The following is a 16,384-nucleotide window of genomic DNA, read 5'->3' as shown; positions in this document are numbered from 1 at the left end:
AAATACAGCTATTACTTGTGGTGGACTTTGTAAGAACTGTCTCTACAGGTGCTAGCTGTCTCTTTTCTGGACACTATAGTAGTTGTAAGAAGAGACTAACTTAGGGGCACCTGGCTGGCTCAATTGGTGGAGCATGTAACTCTTGATCTTGGGGTTGTGAGTTCGAGCCCCACGTCGGGTTCTAAATAAATAAATAAATAAATAAATAAATCTAAAGAAAAGAGAGAGAGAGACTAACTTGGGTCAAGCATGTGAAGGCAAGTGTGAGGAATAATTTTGCTTGGGCAGTATAAGTAAAAATCATGTGTTCCATCCCCAAGTTCTCTCACATCTTTGTTTTAGGTTGAACCTTAATTTCTTTGTTTGAGTTTTTTTTAAATGTTTATTTTTGAGAGAGAAAATAGAGAGAGACAGAGCATGAGCAGGGGAGGGGCAGAGGGAGACAGAAGGGAGACAGAATACAAAGCAGGCTCCAGGCTCTGATGAGCTGTCAGCACAGAGCCTGATACGGGGCTCGAACTCACAAACCACGAGATCACCACCTGAGCCAAAGTCGGATGCTCAATTGACTGAGCCACCCAGGTGCCCCTGAATTTTTTAAATACCAAAAATTAACATGACACCTTTGAAGAAAAAGGAGAAATGCAGATAAGCAGGGAAAAATCATTAAAGCTACTCAAAATTCTACCACCCAGAGAGGACTACTGTTAACATTTTGAGGTATAGCCTTCTAGCTTTTCCCCCATCTACATATATTTCTGTTGCATATGTTGTATATATATGTGTATATATGTACCATATTAATGAGTATATCTATATTTTACAGTACATATTTGTATCTTTGTCTTTTTCGTAATGAGTATTTTAACTGTGTAAATGCTCTGTCACTAGCTTTTTAAAACTGTAGATGAAGTGCTATATCTGAAAGTCTCCTCTCCTGCCCTCTGTTAAAAATCAAAACTATTCTAAGATTAAAAAACAGACAGTTATACTTACCAGTTTCAGATAAATTTGTATTTAAAGGGTCTTACATACTACAATATTTTTGGCACATGAAAATATGTTTGTCAGACTCCAGAATTACATAACCTAAAGAGTTGGGTATGAACCTTTTGGGATATTTTGGTTGGAAGTTGGATTCCTCCAATAAAATATTTCTTGTCTTGTAGTTAAAATATACTCGCCCTGGGCTTCCTACCTTCAGCCAGGAAGTACTACACAAATGGAAGTCAGATATCAAGAAATATCATCGCATTCAGTGCCCTAACCAGGTGGTTCTTTCTCATTCATTTTTTCAGTAAATGTTTATCAAGGTTATCAAACTTCTGTCTCGGTTACTGATTCCTTCATGACAAAGTTATCTGAACCTTAGTGGCTTAAAACATTAGTTATTTCATTTGTTCAGAATTCTGTGAATCAGTAATTCTGGCAGGGCTCAGAGAGCCTTCTCCTGCTAAACATGGCGTCAGCTGGGATCACTCATGGGTTGTATTCAGCTGCAAGCTCAGATGGGATCTGAACGTCCAAGATAGCTTCTGTGCAGCTAATTGAGCTGGGAGCTTCGCTCTCCACATGGCCTCTCTGTCCATGAGGTTGTAGTGGGTTACCAGCAGGGTACATGGCAACTGACTTCTTAGAGTGTTCCAAGAACATGCAGATGAAAGCTGTAGATCTCTCAGGCCTAGCTTCAGAATTTGTTCAGCAATATTTCCATGGCATTCTATTGGTCAAAGGAATCACAGGGTTAACCCAGATTCAAAGGGAGGGTGAATAGACTCCTCTTCTTACAGGGAAGAGTGGCAGAGAATTTCCATTATTTCTTTAATCCACCACAGCTGTATACGCAGTACTTTGGGAAGGAGGATATCTACCAGAAACAGGAGACATATTTATACTGAAGAAGGCAGATTTAAAAAAAAAAAAAAAATCCAACCATGCAATTTTCTGTTTCTCTAAAAGTCAGAGAAAAAGTATCAGGGAAGGGAATATCTTAAGCCCTTCTTTTTTTAAAAAAATACCTTTTCATGGTTTTCCTTTTTCCTTTTGTGGCTTGTGTGTGAATTTTTTTCTGTTTGGTTTGTAGTACAATTTATTGGGCTTCTTCCTCTAAATGTAGGGTTGGTCAGTGTGAACGGCCAGATTGCTAAGAGAAGGATGAGGTTTGGTATAATCTTCACATTATTTCTTCTTCTCTCTTTCAGGGTTGTGAGGCTGTCTACAGTAGTGTATCAGGCCTTAAGGCTCACCTGGGCTCTTGTACCTTGGTTTGTAACTTTCTGAATGCTTTATCTTAATGTGATCTCTCAAACTAAAGTCTGACATGGAAGAGAATTCAGTTTAGGCGAACAGCTAGTCACCCTGTTTACTGTTAAGTTCAGAGGCTTGTTTAGTTTTTTATGTCCTAAAGATTCTTGATCTGGTATTGGATGGGATGTCCTGATATGTCCAAGATATAGAAGAAGCCAACATAGCCTTAAGTCTTATCAATTAAAAAAGTTGGAGGAAAAGTATTATTATTAGTTTTGAGTCTATATCAGGGAGGTAACTTTTTCTACCTGAGCCTGTCCTGCCCTGGACCTGCCCTGTTTATTGGGCCTTAAAATTTCTAGAATCAGTTTACATGTGCTTATCTGGATGATGAAGATCCTCTAATCCCACCTGAATTATATAGCCTCTGGGGATGGGAGGTAGACTCTAGCCCTGGGTGTCAGGCAAACAGATATTCACCTCACTGCATCTTTTCTGTGTTGACCCAGGTGCCCTCTGACTCACAGACATGGGGACTGCTGCCACTTTTTAATTCCATTCAGAAATATCTCCTCACACAAAATTAGCACCATGGACACTCAGAGCTTCAGGAGGGGAGAGAAATCTCAGTTCAAAGCAGCAAGGGAGTGTAGGCATCCAACCCAGATCTGGCCACAAGTGCTTAGGTGTTTGTCATCATGATCTTAGTTTCTGAGTCCTTAAACTAGGCATTATGGACAATACACCTCTAATTCTGGATTTGCAAGGCACTCTTTGGAGCAGTGGATTATAGCAGGAAGAATTATACATTGGTGCCTCTGGTGAACTTCAGGAGTTTGATCATGTGGGAAGAGGAACCAAGAGAATCTGGAAGTGAAGTGACAGAAACTAGGGAAGATAGAAAAGGGTGATTTGTTACATAATAAAAGTAGGAATACTTTAGGTTGTGTTGAGGGGGTGGGGGTATTATGTACAGAACTATATTAGGATAGATTTCTAGTGGTAATAGTCTGCCTAAATCTGGTTTTCCCAGGTATATTGCTGTATTGGATTTTCTTCCTTCTTACCTTTGCTGAAGGAAAATCCCCTCTTTTCATCTCTAACAATCCCCACACATGGCCCAGGTACGTGTTCCTGAATTTACCAGTAATTCCCTTTTCTTTCTCTCTCAAAAACAGGGAAACTTTGTGGCTGGAAAATACAAGTGTCTTCTGTGTCAAAAAGAATTTGTGTCAGAGAGTGGTGTCAAGTATCACATCAACTCTGTCCACGCCGAGGTGAGGTCCCTGCTTTTCCCATCATGTTTTTGTAATCCTTGGAACCCATACATGTGCCCCAAGAAAGGTGGAATTTGTGTGTTGTGTTGGGCTAGGACTGCCAAGGAAAGTAGCTTGAAAGTGGTTACTGGAGACATTGGAGTTAAAATACTTTGTAAAATTAGATGCATAATTATATTTTCTATGAAAGCATTTGTAGTCAGTATAAGTCTGAGCATCCTTGAGCTCTTCTGAGTCTTTTAAATTCAGTTAAATCAGGCATGTGGGCAGTAGGCTGAGTTTACACCTTTGGAATTCTTGTTTCCTGACGTTCTCCATACTTCCGTTTTCTAGTATTCTAATTAATGTTGTGGAGCAACCTGTTTTTAAGGTTGTTTAAAATACCGAAAAGAGGGGCGCCTGGGTGGCTCAGTCGGTTGGGTGACCGACTTCGGCTCAGGTCATGATTTCACGGTCCGTGAGTTCGAGCCCCTCATCGGGCTCTGTGCTGACAGCTCAGAGCCTAGAGCCTGTTTCAGATTCTGCATCTCCCTGTCTCTCTGACCCTCCCCCTTTCATGCTGTGTCTCTGTCTCAAAAATAAATAAACGTAAAAAAAAAAAAAAACCGCAAAGAAACAACTATGAAAGACATTAATGAGACAGCTGGAGTCACTGGAATACGACTCTATTAAATAATCATAGTGAGTCAATGTTAATGTTCCCAAATGTGATCATTGTATTGTTTTGCAGGGGAATGCCCTTGTTCTTAGGTAGATATATGCTGAAATTTTTAGGGATGAAATACGCCTGAAAATAAATTGCAAATGGAAGAAGGAAGAAAGGAAAGAGAGGTTAACGATGGTAAATCTAGGGTTCATTGAACTATTAGAACTTTTCTGAAGGTTTGTACATTTTGACAATTAAAAAACAAATTCTGTGTAAAAGTGTTCTAAAGTTCAGGGGTGCCTGGGTGGTTCAGTTGGTTGAGTGTCCGGCTTCGGCTTAGGTCATGATCTCGCAGTCTGTGAGTTTGGGCCCCTTGTTGGGCTCTGTGCTGACAGCTTAGAGCCTGGAGCCTGCTTTAGATTCTGTGTCTCCCTCTCTCTCTGCCCCTCCCCTGCTCACGCTCTCTCTCTCTTTCTCTCTCTCTCTCTCAAAAAATAAACATTTGAAAGAAAAATTTTTAAAAATGCTTTAAAGTTCAGAAAGGTGAGTCTTTTTTTTCTCTTAGGGCAAGTTTTTAGTAATATAGGTGAGTAGAGAAATTGTTTCCTGTATAATTAAATACCCGTATTGCAAAAGCTAAAGGAGTAGAGTGCATTCTCTTGGAATATCTGACTGCAGAAACTATTGTTGCCTGATAAGGAAAAATAGCAAGCACCTTCAGCTGTTCTCTGCCCTCACATTTAATAGTTTTTAACAATGTGGGCTGTAGTTAGTGTCATCAAATGTGGTTCTTGTTGTTTTACCAGTTTAAGCTTTGGGAGGCCCTTTCCATGTCTGAGATTTCTTCTGGAATGCAGTCCTATCTTTTTTTTATAATAATAGTGTACCTTTTTATGCTTCAGGAAGTACTTAAAAGATAATTATCTCAAGGTCCCTGGGTGGCTCAGTTGGTTAAGTGCCTGATTGTTGATTTTGGCTCAGGTCATGATCTCATGGTTCCTTAGTTTGAGACCCGTGTCAGGTTCTACACTGACAGCTCAGAGCCTGAAGCCTGTTTCGGATTCTGTGTCCTCCTCTCTCTCTCTGCCTCTTCCCCGCTTGTGTACATGTTCTCCCTCTGTCTCAAAAATAAATAAATAAACACTAAAAAAAAAAAAAATTATCTCCTGACAAAATCTGGCCTTTATGTAGTTAACCAGTTTTCTCCAGTTTCCTCTTAAAAAGTTGGAACCAACAAATTTCACTTAGTTTGGGGCTTGTTCCCCAGGCATTTGTTCAATGATTTGTGCCTGTGTTTATGAATTATATGTGGTGGTAAAACATTTTTATTCTGTTCCTCCCTTTCTGCCTCGCATGTTCTTACACTACTTTTTTTTTAAACAGGAATTTTCAAATACATGAAAACGGACAAAATAGTGTAATGAATAGCATTAACAGATATGAATAGCTTTAACAGATTGGCCAACAAGTTTATGGCCAATCTTGTTTTCATTTATAACCACACCTACTTCTCTTGTTCCTTAAAGGCTTATTTTTTTTTTAAGTTTATTTATTTTGAGAGAGAGTGTGTGTGCATGTGCACACAAGCAGGGGAGGGGCAGGGAGAGCGAGAGGGAGAGAGAAACCCAAGCAGGCTCCATGCTGTTAAAGCAGAGCCTGACTCTTGATCCCACCATCCTTGAGATCATGACCTGAGCCAAAATCAATAGTCAGGCACTTAACTGACTGTGCCACCCAGGTGCTCCTTAAAGGCATATTTTGAACAAATTTCACATACCCTGTCAACTGTCACTGCTTCTTTCACTGTGTCTAAAATATAGGGACTTTTAAAAGTATATGACCGCAACCATCATTACACCTAAAAAAAATTAACAACGATTCTTGCATATCATTATATACCTAGTTATTATTTAAATTATTTAAATTTCCCTGATTGCCTCATAATTTTTTTTTCATAGTTGGCTTGTTCAAATCAGGAGCAAAAAAAAAAAAAGGTCCATATACTGTATGTTTTTTTTTTTCAACATTTATTTATTTATTTATTTATTTATTATTAAAAAAAAAAAAATTTTTTTTTCAACGTTTTTTTATTTATTTTTGGGACAGAGAGAGACAGAGCATGAACGGGGGAGGGGCAGAGAGAGAGGGAGACACAGAATCGGAAACAGGCTCCAGGCTCCGAGCCATCAGCCCAGAGCCTGACGTGGGGCTCGAACTCACGGACTGCGAGATCGTGACCTGGCTGAAGTCGGATGCTTAACCGACTGCGCCACCCAGGCGCCCCAACATTTATTTATTTTTGAGACAGAGAGAGACAGAGCATGAACGGGGGAGGGTCAGAGAGAGAGGGAGACACAGAATCTGAAACAGGCTCCAGGCTCTAAGCCATCAGCACAGAGCCTGACGCGGGGCTTGAACTCAAGAACCGTGAGATCATGACCTGAGCCGAAGTCGGACGCTTAACCGACTGAGCCACCCAGGCGCCCCTATACTGTATGTTTTAATTTAGAGTGCTATCCAATAGAAATGTAATGTGAGTCATGTATGTAATTTAAAATTTTCTAGTAACCACATTTCAAAAGTATAAAGAAAAACAGGTGATATTAATGTTGATAATATATTTTATTTAATCCAGTATATCTAAAATACTATCTTTTGAACATGTAGTCAGTAAAAAATTATTGAGATACTTTATATTTTTTCATGCTAAATCTTTGAAATTTCATGTCTATTTGTTATATATTGAAAGCATAACAGGGCGCCTGAGTGGCTCAGTCGGTTGAGCGTCCGACTTCAGCTCGGGTCACAATCTCATAGTCTGTGGGTTCGAGCCCCGTGTCGGGCTCTGTGCTGACAGCTCAGAGCCTGGAGCCTGCTTCCGATTCTGTGTCTCCCTCTCTCTCTGCCCCTTCACCGCTCATGCTCTCTCTCTCTCTCTCAAAAAATAAAAATAAAAACATTAAAAAAATTTAGAAAGCCTATCTCATTTTGGATTAGTCATTTTTCAAGAGCTCATTAGCCACATGTGGCTAGTGACTATCTCATTGGACAATGCAGGTCTAGAAGTTTCCCTTTCCTCTCCCCCCACCCCAAATTTATTTGTTGAAGAAACAAGGTCATATATGCACATTTTGGATTTTGTTGATTACATTCCTGTGGTGGTGGTCCTCTAGCAGAGTATTTCCTATAAACTGGTTGTTAGACCTAGAAGACTGATCAGATCACTTGATTTAGATTGAAGTCTGTCTTTCTTTCTTTCTTTCTTTCTTTCTTTCTTTCTTTCTTTCTTTCTTTTTTTCTGCAAGAATATTTCATAGTTGGAGTCCATGTTCCTTAACTCTTAATTTTTTAAACTGAGTCTTAGAGAAATTAAGTAATTTCCCCATGGTCACAGAGACAGAAACAGAGTTGAGATTTGCACCCAGGCGGTCTGGCTGCATGCAAATACTATCATGATAAAAATCTCCTATGACCCAATGCTTTATATCTCATGAGAGTTTTACAAAGGAGATAGATGAGTGGGATGATGCTAAGTGATCAGACTTCGTGGATCACTTATTGAAGTACCCTAAATCACGTCTTACACAATAAATGCTTATAATGACTGCTCATGATGAATTTCTTCAGTTTCAAGTACAGAGTTCTAAGCTATGGTTCCCTGTTTCCTCCTTACTGTGTTCTGCCCTAACCGTGCCTTTTAGAGATTCTTCCCACACCCATTCTTTATGTTCTCTACTGTGTATTGATTGACTGGATGATTTTTCCATTTTGCCTCTGTAGGACTGGTTCGTTGTAAACCCAACCACAACCAAAAGCTTTGAAAAGCTAATGAAGATAAAGCAGCGGCAGCAAGAAGAAGAAAAGCGGAGGCAGCAGCACAGGAGCAGAAGGTCTCTGCGAAGGCTGCAGCAGCCTGGCATCGAGCTTCCTGAGGCAGAGCTGAGTCTTAGAGTAGGGAAGGATCAGAGGAGGAGTAACGAGGAATTGCTAGTGTCGACCTCCTGTAAGGAACCGGAGCAGGAGCCAGTGCCAGCACAATTCCAGAAAGTAAAGGCCCCAAAGACTAATCATAAACGAGGAAGGAAATAGGCAGGCAGTGTGAAAGCTCCTAGGAAAGCGGACATGATGCCATTGTCACGGGGGCCTGTGCTGGGAGGACTGAGTCACGGGGGCTGAGTGAGGAGAAATGCACTCTCTCAGCTGTTTGTGTAAGGCTGTGACTTTCTCAGCTCCTTCCTCCTGTGTAAATTTCACTGTTCTCCCTATTTATTCACTTTGACCCCTCCCCCTCTCCCCCCCTTTTTGGTAGGTTTTCCTGCTATTCCTCATTGGAGTCCTCTTGTTTTTCTCTTATCTTGCCCAAAGAGCTCCCTCTTAAGGCCAACTGTGGGCCCCTCTTGCCCTGTACAAAACTGAGAAACCTGTTTGGTTGTCCTTTTCCTTCCTGGGCTATAGAATGTTCTTGGAAGCTCCATTGATTAGTAGTCATTCCATCATCTTGCTTATAAAACAATTCCAAATTAATTTTTTAAAACCATACTGATTTACCATTTTGTATTTGTGATTTAACAATCCTAGAAGCTAGAACTGTTGTCACTCATGTAAAAAGCTTATCCTGTCTCCTTGGGAAGCAGATTTTATGGAGGCTGTTTGTTCTCTCAATATGTAAGAAAATGGATGTAGGATGAAAAAGCTAGAACCTCGCTACACTGGTTTTACTGGGAAATGTTTTGTTTATCCCAAGTAGCATTGACTGACTAGACCCACAGGCATGAAAAGCAGCCCAAACATTAAAATGTCGCAAACATTAAAATGATTGGAAAGAAGGAAGTAGAAGAAGCAATAAATACTGCCTCATCTTTCCTGGGGCTTGAGGCCTCATTGGTTGCTATGATCAGTGCCCTCCTAAAGCTTGTTTTCTCCCCCAGTTTTATGGATTGAGAAATACCACATTGCACTTGATGTTTTGACACAGAATCCTAGTGTTCCTGGTAATGCCACTAAGACTGGCAGCCAAGGTGCACATTCCTTCTCCCCTGGACTTGACCTTACCTGTTAGTCTATGCCGTGCTAAGTCTATTCCTCCCTTTAGCCAACCTCTGTCTCTTGGAATTTTCTGAGAATATTGTCCTCTATCCTCTTTTATATGTGGAGTTCTATCCTCTTTATATCTTGAGACTTTGTCACCAGATGTAGATATTTATCTGGAGTTGGAAAGAAAAATTCCTTTTCTGTACCTCATGCCTACCTGCTAATGTCTAGTGGGCTACTTCTCTTCAAGGCTGGCTTTCTCTGGAACATTGTTTAGACCAGCTCTGTTGTTGTGTTTCCACATTCTCTTCCCCTTTTCCATAAATATTGGTCTTATATATTCTTGCCAATTTTTGTGGCATATGCCACATAAAAAGCAAGGACCCTTAACCCTGATATGGATAAACACTACCTTTTCAAATTCTGAAAGGCTGTTACTACTCTTTAACTCTGTATTTTGTGCTGCTCCACATAGCTTTAAAATGTGGGCTTTTGTGAAGACCACTTTCAAACGGGAGCATTGAAACCAGATTTGGAGACTGCCAAAATAGATAGTCGTGAAACAAGTGAAGGACACGGTATGTCCACTCTACATTTTCATTGGCAGTTGCACCCTTAAAACCCTTTCAGTAGATGAGGATTGTCAGGGAGGAGAAATGAAGAAGCTATATTAATTTCTGGTGAGTAAGACTTGGGGAATGTTGGGCAATGACAAAAGAAATAAATGACTGTCGGTTAGAATGATGTTTCCAGTTCATTGACTCCAACCTGCTATTTGACTCCTTGCTGACAAAGTGTATGGGGGTAAGAAAACAGCTGAACGTGGGAGTGGGTTTGAAATAAGTTCCAAATGCAGCGTCTTAGTGGTTCTTTAGCTCCTGAAGTCTGCTGGTTAGTGAATACATTTGTTTGAGATTAAAGTGAATTAGTGTAGAAAACTTGTCCAGTCTCATCCAGGACCCTCGCAGGCACTTTTAAAATTTTTCCTTCCTGAGGCCAGGTCTCACTCAGCAGGAGTATCCTAATCATACTATTGAGTTTTTAAGTTTTTTAAACAAAATTCATTTGAATAACAAATTTGACAATATCAGGTATAGCCAGGTTGTGTGGAATGTGAACTCTCATGCACGGTTTGGAATTTAAATTGGTACAATTACTTTGGAAACAACTTGGCAGTATCTAGTAGAGCTGAAAATACGCCCCTAAGACTCGATAGTTTTACTCCTGGGTATATACAGAGAAAATCCTCTTGCCCAGGTGTACCAGGAGACATAAACAAGAATGATGTAGCAGAGTCTACTAACTGTCTGCCAAAATCTGCTCTCACTTTGCAGACCCCTAGGATTATAGGACAAATGGCTAGATTATGTTCCTGGCCCTCCAATCCCCTGCCCCTGTAGTGAAGGGTAGCTAACTAACTTCTCTCCAGTAGAACGTGAATGGGAGTGATGTGTGATACCTCCAGGGTAGAAGTTTTAAGAAAGGGCACCTCTGTGCTTTCTTTTCCCTTCATCGGGCCGTATGAAGATAATAAAATGGCTTTAGGGGGTGGTAGAGCACAAAATGGAAAATGGTTGATGTCCTGAATCACCCCATGAAGGACTAATTGCTAGCCAGGAACATCTGAGACTATTAAAGAGAAAAAAAAAAATCTGTTTTTTGAGACATTATACATGCTTGGGTCTCTTTGTTAGCTTACTCTACTACATAATTTAATTGTGTATCATCAGAAGAGGTAAATACAGTGGAATACTGTATAGCTGTGAAATTAACTAGGGCTTGTATCATGAATACATCTTAAAAATGGGAAAAGCAGGTTACAGAATACATCAAGTGTACCATTTATGTGAGGTTTAAAAACATGTAAAAATATTCCATATTGTTTATGGAAATGTATATGTTATATAATATATATTTAGTATATGTTTATAGTTTTATATATATATATATATATATATATATATATATATGGCATGAAAACATGCACAGAAATAATAAACACCATATTTAGGACAGTGCTTCTGGGATTCAGAGGGACTACAGTGAATTTGTAAGTTCTTATTTCTTAAGGTGGATAGTGAGTTTGTTGTAGTTTTCTATATTGTGTGTCTGAAATACTTCATTTTATGTATTTCTTTTGAAAGACTTCATTTGAAAAATCAGCTCTCACAAATTATTGCTCCTCTTTTTAAAAGGGGTCACTTTAGAAATTTTACTTGTGCTTCATTCTTTTTTAAAATGTTTATTTATTTGAGAGAGAGGAAGCACAAGTGTGTGGGGGAGGGGCAGAGAGAGAGGGAGAGAGAGAATCCCAACCAGGCTCCAGCACAGATACCAGACTGTGAGTTCATGACCTGAGCCGAAATCAGGAGTCAGACGCTTAACCGACTGAGCCACCCCGGCGCCCCATTTGTGCTTCATTCTTAACCTTTCATTTTCCTCTCCCCTGTAGTCTGCTCTTACCCCTGTCTCCTGTTCACTTTCTATTTCAGCCACCCCAGTTCAAACCATCATCACCTCTTGCCTAGATGACAATAGCTTCCTAATTGTTTCCTGCTGATTTTTACTGGCTTGGATACGCTTCCCAGAACAGCTGTAGTGAGTTTTTAAAATTGTCAATCAGACCTCATTCAAGGGCTAAAAGCCTGATAATTTCCCAGTGCTCTTAGAATTCAAGCCACTCCCTTTCCTTGTCCCACAGGGCCTGCCACTCCCACTGCTAACCCGTTTAGCTTCCTCTCCCTCCCCTCCACCTAAATTCTCTGACCATTCCCCAGCTACACCTGAGCCACATTGACCTTTCTCTTCCTGGAGCCTGCTAAGCTCATTCCCATTTTAGGGCCTTTGCACTCACTGTTCCGTTGCCTGAAATGGCTTCTTCCCTGGTTTTTGTCCAGTAGACTTCACTGAATCATTTAGGTCTTAACCTAAATTTCCCCTTGGGGGTCTTTTCCATCTAAGTGCACTTTCTGTAACATCACCCTGTTTTAATTTTCTTCATAGCAAAGCAGACAAAAAGTAGACTGACATGGTACCTGGCCAACCTATGCTCACTTGCAGGTATGGATTTCAAAATACCTTTATCAGATGATTCACCCTTGAAAGTCTTCAAGCCCTTAAGAGAGGCCTCACTCTGAAAGGGACAGCCATAAAGCAATACACCAGATCCGTTATCTGGGATGATAGGAATTAAAAATAAACATAGGAGATGGAAGTTATCCACTTCCCAATTTGATCATCGGAACAGTAAAGGCAGGAGGGAAATTAACAGCAGAGTAAGATTCTAGATCACTCCTACTTTCCCAACCCCTTTTCAGCCTTAGTATATATTTTTCTGTGGTTTTCTGCATCCACAGAGAATAGGGCTTCAAATTTGTCTTGGTTACCATGTTTTTCAAGTTGAGTCTTTCTGTATTTTCAGCTCAAGAACTGAAGTATTCAAGTTAAGGAACCTGCATACTATCTAAAATATTACTCTTCTGCGTTGAAATTGTGGTTTTGTTATGTGCACATTTGTAAGAATAAGACTTGCAGAAGTAGTAGTAAGAGAGAGGAGTGATGGAGTAGAAAATACATTACATCGGAAAAATAAAAAAATCAACAGATATATTAATATACATTTTATTTTTAATAACAATACACATTTAACAAAATTGTTAAAGCTAGAGGTAAAAGGCATTGAGGGAGAAAAAAAATTTAAGCCAATTTTAAGTTCATTTTACATAGGAATAAAACAAAATTCATGAAAATTATTTTGTAGTTTCTTATCACTGACAATTTCTAGAAAACATAAGGTTGGATTATATTTCCCCATAGAGGAGTGATGTTAAAATATGGGGTTATATCCCTGTACTAGGATTTAGCATTCAAATAGTCTAATCATCAATATGTCATAAGTGTAAAAAATGTTTATATTTTTTAGTGCAAAAAAATTTCAAAAACTAAACATCTATACTAATTAAAAATCTTGTTTCCAGTTCTAAATAGACATAAATACAAGGCACATGTTAATTACAAAAGGCATTTCATGTACTATCAAGTGCACACAGAATAAGAAAATGTAGTAAGTGACCTAAAACTGAAGTACCTATTATAGTTAACATTAAGTGATCTTGTTATCTTAGAATTTAGAATGTTAGGGAAATAGATATCATAAGACTCTTTTAAAAGGTCTTCCAAATATTTTAACACTTTTCTTGATATCTTTTCCTAAAACAAGCAGAGGCATTCAGTCACCTCATTAATGCCAGAAGTGTTTCTTCACAGAAAAGACTGTCAAAAGTAGTTGACCGAATATACATCCCCTTTCTGCTCTTCCCTTCTCAATTTACCCAGTTGAGGGGCAGAGCATCAGACAAAAGGTTGTTCTGCTCAGTGCTTTTTTTTCTTCCTAGCTCTTCTCCGACTTGCAGTTTACTTTTTCACTCTTCAAAACTGGGGGAAGTGCTTGGCCACTGCTTGTGAACTTGAAAAAGATTAAAAAACACTTTGCCTTTGTGTGGAGCTGGTCAAGAGGCATGAGGATAGTTGGTTGTTTAAAGAGCAGAAGGCACTATATAAAGTCAATCTGAAATGCTAGTCTTAAAAGGTGTTTTTTATATAAAGAAATCTAATTTAGCTAGATGAAGTCACACAACCCTTTTCCTTTCATTTCCTCAAGGTGGTTTCCTTGAGCTAGTTTGAAGTACAGGTGTTTAGGGAATGGTATCAGGTTATCTGGAGATTTGAGGAACATCCTGTTCATCAACAAGATTAATTAAAGGAAAATCTAATTAAGGGATGCCGGTCACACAAATACCTAGCAGTACTATTGGAAGAAAAACACCTAATCTTTCACACTAACACATCATGATGGATGTTTTACCATAGCAGTCAGATCCCAAAGCCTTCCTAACCAAGTCTATATAGCACGTGAGGATTCTTACTCCAGTCCTTATATAATCAGTGTTGTTTTGGGAATTGCTTTGGATTAATATTTGATTTGGTGATTAGGAGAGGTGTTATTGTGGTCTTTGGAGCACCCTGTCCTGGGCACGGGTTATGCCTTCCCTGTAGTCGGTTCCTCCCCCTGACTAAGCACTCCATATACCACTGTTCCTGCTGGAGCTGCTGCTTTTGATTTTTGAGCCAGCTCCTAATAGCCTCCAACTCCTGGCACTGCTGAGTTTGCTGCTGTAATTCCTTCTTTAACTGCTGGTTCTCTCTCCTCATGTCATGGTAGAACTCAAAAGTATACTGCTTTGCTCCTGCCTCCAAGGCCTGGGCCTTCCTTTCAAGCTCTTCTCTTTTTCTTTTTCCCAACTGCCTTGGGTCTGGCTCACTCAATTGTTTTTCCAGTAATGCTTTTTCCTGGACCATCTGGAGCTGGACTTCCAATTTCTTTGCATCGATCTCAGCTTGGGCTTCCTTTTTCTTCTCCTGTAACATCTGTATTTCTCTCTCCTTCTCCTTTACTAGGGAAACATCCCTCAGTGCCTGCAACTGCTGCTTTAAATTGGATTGGAGGTTTTCCTTCTGCAAGAGCTCCCCTTTAAACACTGAGGTTTGTTTTGCAAATCTGGAGGCTGATTCTTGTCTCCTTTGTTCAATCTCCTCACTTTTTTGTAAATAATGTTCCCATAGCTCTTCAGGCTTCCTTCTGTACTCCTCAATTTCCTTGTCTAGGTATTCCAGAAAGAATTGGTTTTCAGTCTGGACAAGTAACTTTTCATTGTATAGCTGCTTGGTTTCCTGCATTACTGATTCTTGCTGCATTCGAGTTTGTTTTATTCGGCTATTCACCTTCCTCAGCTCCGTCATGGTCTTTTCTTTAAAGGTCGTCTCTGACTTTGTTAGCATCTGTGGCTTGAAAATTATATTTATTAAACTAACACACGGTGCAGTGGAACTCCCAGAGTCCTTGGCAAACCTGAAGGAAGAACAAGTGAGGCATTCTCGTATCAATTCTTTTTGTTTTTAATTTTAATTTATTTTTGAGAGAGAGACAGTGCGAGCGGGGGAGGAACAGAGAGAGAGGGAGACACAGAATCTTGGGCAGGCTCCAGGCTCTGAGCTAGCAGCACAGAGCCGGACGCGGGGCTTGAACTCATGAACCATGAGATCATGCCCTGAGCCGAAGTCGGACCCTTAACCGACTGAGCCACCCAGGCGCCCCTCTCCTATCAATTCTTAATGAAAATTTAGTAAATACAAAATGCACAATTGTACTTTAATTCATACAAGAAAATATTTTTGCATACCTATTATGCTCCTGACACTCTGCACGGCACGAGGGATACAGTTTATGGTAAAGGTAAATGAGTGTCGTTTACAGTTTAAGTACACAGTCACTACAACCCTGTCAGGTATCACCTCCATTTTAAAGAGGAGAAAACCGGTTCAGAGACTTTAAATGACGTGGCTACGATTTACACCGCCAGCAAGTGGCAGAGCGTGGGTGTGAAACCCAACCTTGGGAGTTCCTGAACACCATAGCGGCTACGAGGGGGGCCACAGGCACAGTTGGGGTGGTCGGGAGTAACAATAAATTTCCCGGCTTTTCTACCACCTTTCCTGTTTCATGGACACTTCCGTCGAGGGCAGCGCCCCTTCAGTACCTACTTGCTCTGGGAATCCAAGGGTTCATCTCCAAGGTCCCCGTGTGATTCACAGAGGTTGACTGCCGAGGCGGCAGCGCTAGTAGTGCTAGGGTCCTGCGCCACGCAGAAATGGCGTCCCCTTGCGGAAGGTTTTCCTATTTTGTGCTCCTTGGGTCTCGGCGCTGCCCAGCAACTCCGGGGGTCGCACCTCACCCCAGCCCCGGGCGGTCCAACCTGGATCGGCTGAACCTTGCCGGTTGCCGAATAAGCCCTAGCTGCCGGTTCCCTTTCGGCTCCCTTCCTCGCTCCTTGGGGGTCCAAAGAGAAACGCACTGTCTTCATTTTCGAACTCTGGGGGCCCCGCTCTGGGGACCTCATTTCGGCTCGCTTTGGGGACAGGAACTCTGCTCTTCCCAGGCCCTTCCCTACAACGGTGAGTGCCTCTCTTCCTGGCCACCTCCTGCCGTCCTCCGAGCCCATCATTTCCCCCCTCCTGTCCCAACTTGGCGCGCAGCCTGGCCGGGAGGGAAGGAATCGCTTGCGCCCGCCCCACCCCATCGCCTTCCCCTTTCGCACTGGTTGGGTTCTAGCCTCTATCTCTGCCC

At 40.8% G+C, this 16,384-nt stretch overlaps 2 protein-coding genes across 4 annotated transcripts in view; one reads left to right on the top strand and one right to left on the bottom strand.

Moving 5' to 3' along the window:
- The window catches only part of ZNF512 (zinc finger protein 512), a 33,998-nt gene extending 24,056 nt beyond the window's left edge, over positions 1-9,942 (top strand). For 2 of the 3 annotated variants that reach the window (XM_019448987.2, XM_019448976.2), the window contains exons 11-14: positions 1,170-1,271; positions 2,202-2,264; positions 3,426-3,524; positions 7,951-9,942. In XM_019448987.2, coding sequence (XP_019304532.1) covers positions 1,170-1,271; positions 2,202-2,264; positions 3,426-3,524; positions 7,951-8,259 — 573 coding nt within the window. In that variant the 3' untranslated portion in view covers positions 8,260-9,942. The remainder of the gene's footprint in view (positions 1-1,169; positions 1,272-2,201; positions 2,265-3,425; positions 3,525-7,950) is intronic. The other variant, XM_019448995.2, reaches the window with a different exon arrangement.
- Positions 9,943-12,812: 2,870 nt separating this feature from the next.
- CCDC121 (coiled-coil domain containing 121) lies at positions 12,813-16,317 on the bottom strand. Its single transcript, XM_019448939.2, has 2 exons — positions 15,802-16,317; positions 12,813-15,109 (listed from the first exon to the last, which is right to left on the bottom strand). Exons 1-2 carry the CDS (start codon positions 16,260-16,262, stop codon positions 14,143-14,145), a joined length of 1,428 nt encoding a protein of 475 aa, XP_019304484.2. The 5' UTR covers positions 16,263-16,317; the 3' UTR covers positions 12,813-14,142.
- Between the last annotated feature and the right edge of the window lie 67 nt (positions 16,318-16,384).

Source organism: Panthera pardus, unplaced genomic scaffold (genome assembly GCF_024362965.1).
Source record: "Panthera pardus isolate Hobbes unplaced genomic scaffold, ASM2436296v1 HiC_scaffold_26, whole genome shotgun sequence".
NCBI lineage: Eukaryota > Metazoa > Chordata > Mammalia > Carnivora > Felidae > Panthera > Panthera pardus.
This window is presented reverse-complemented; position numbering and strand designations above follow the sequence as displayed.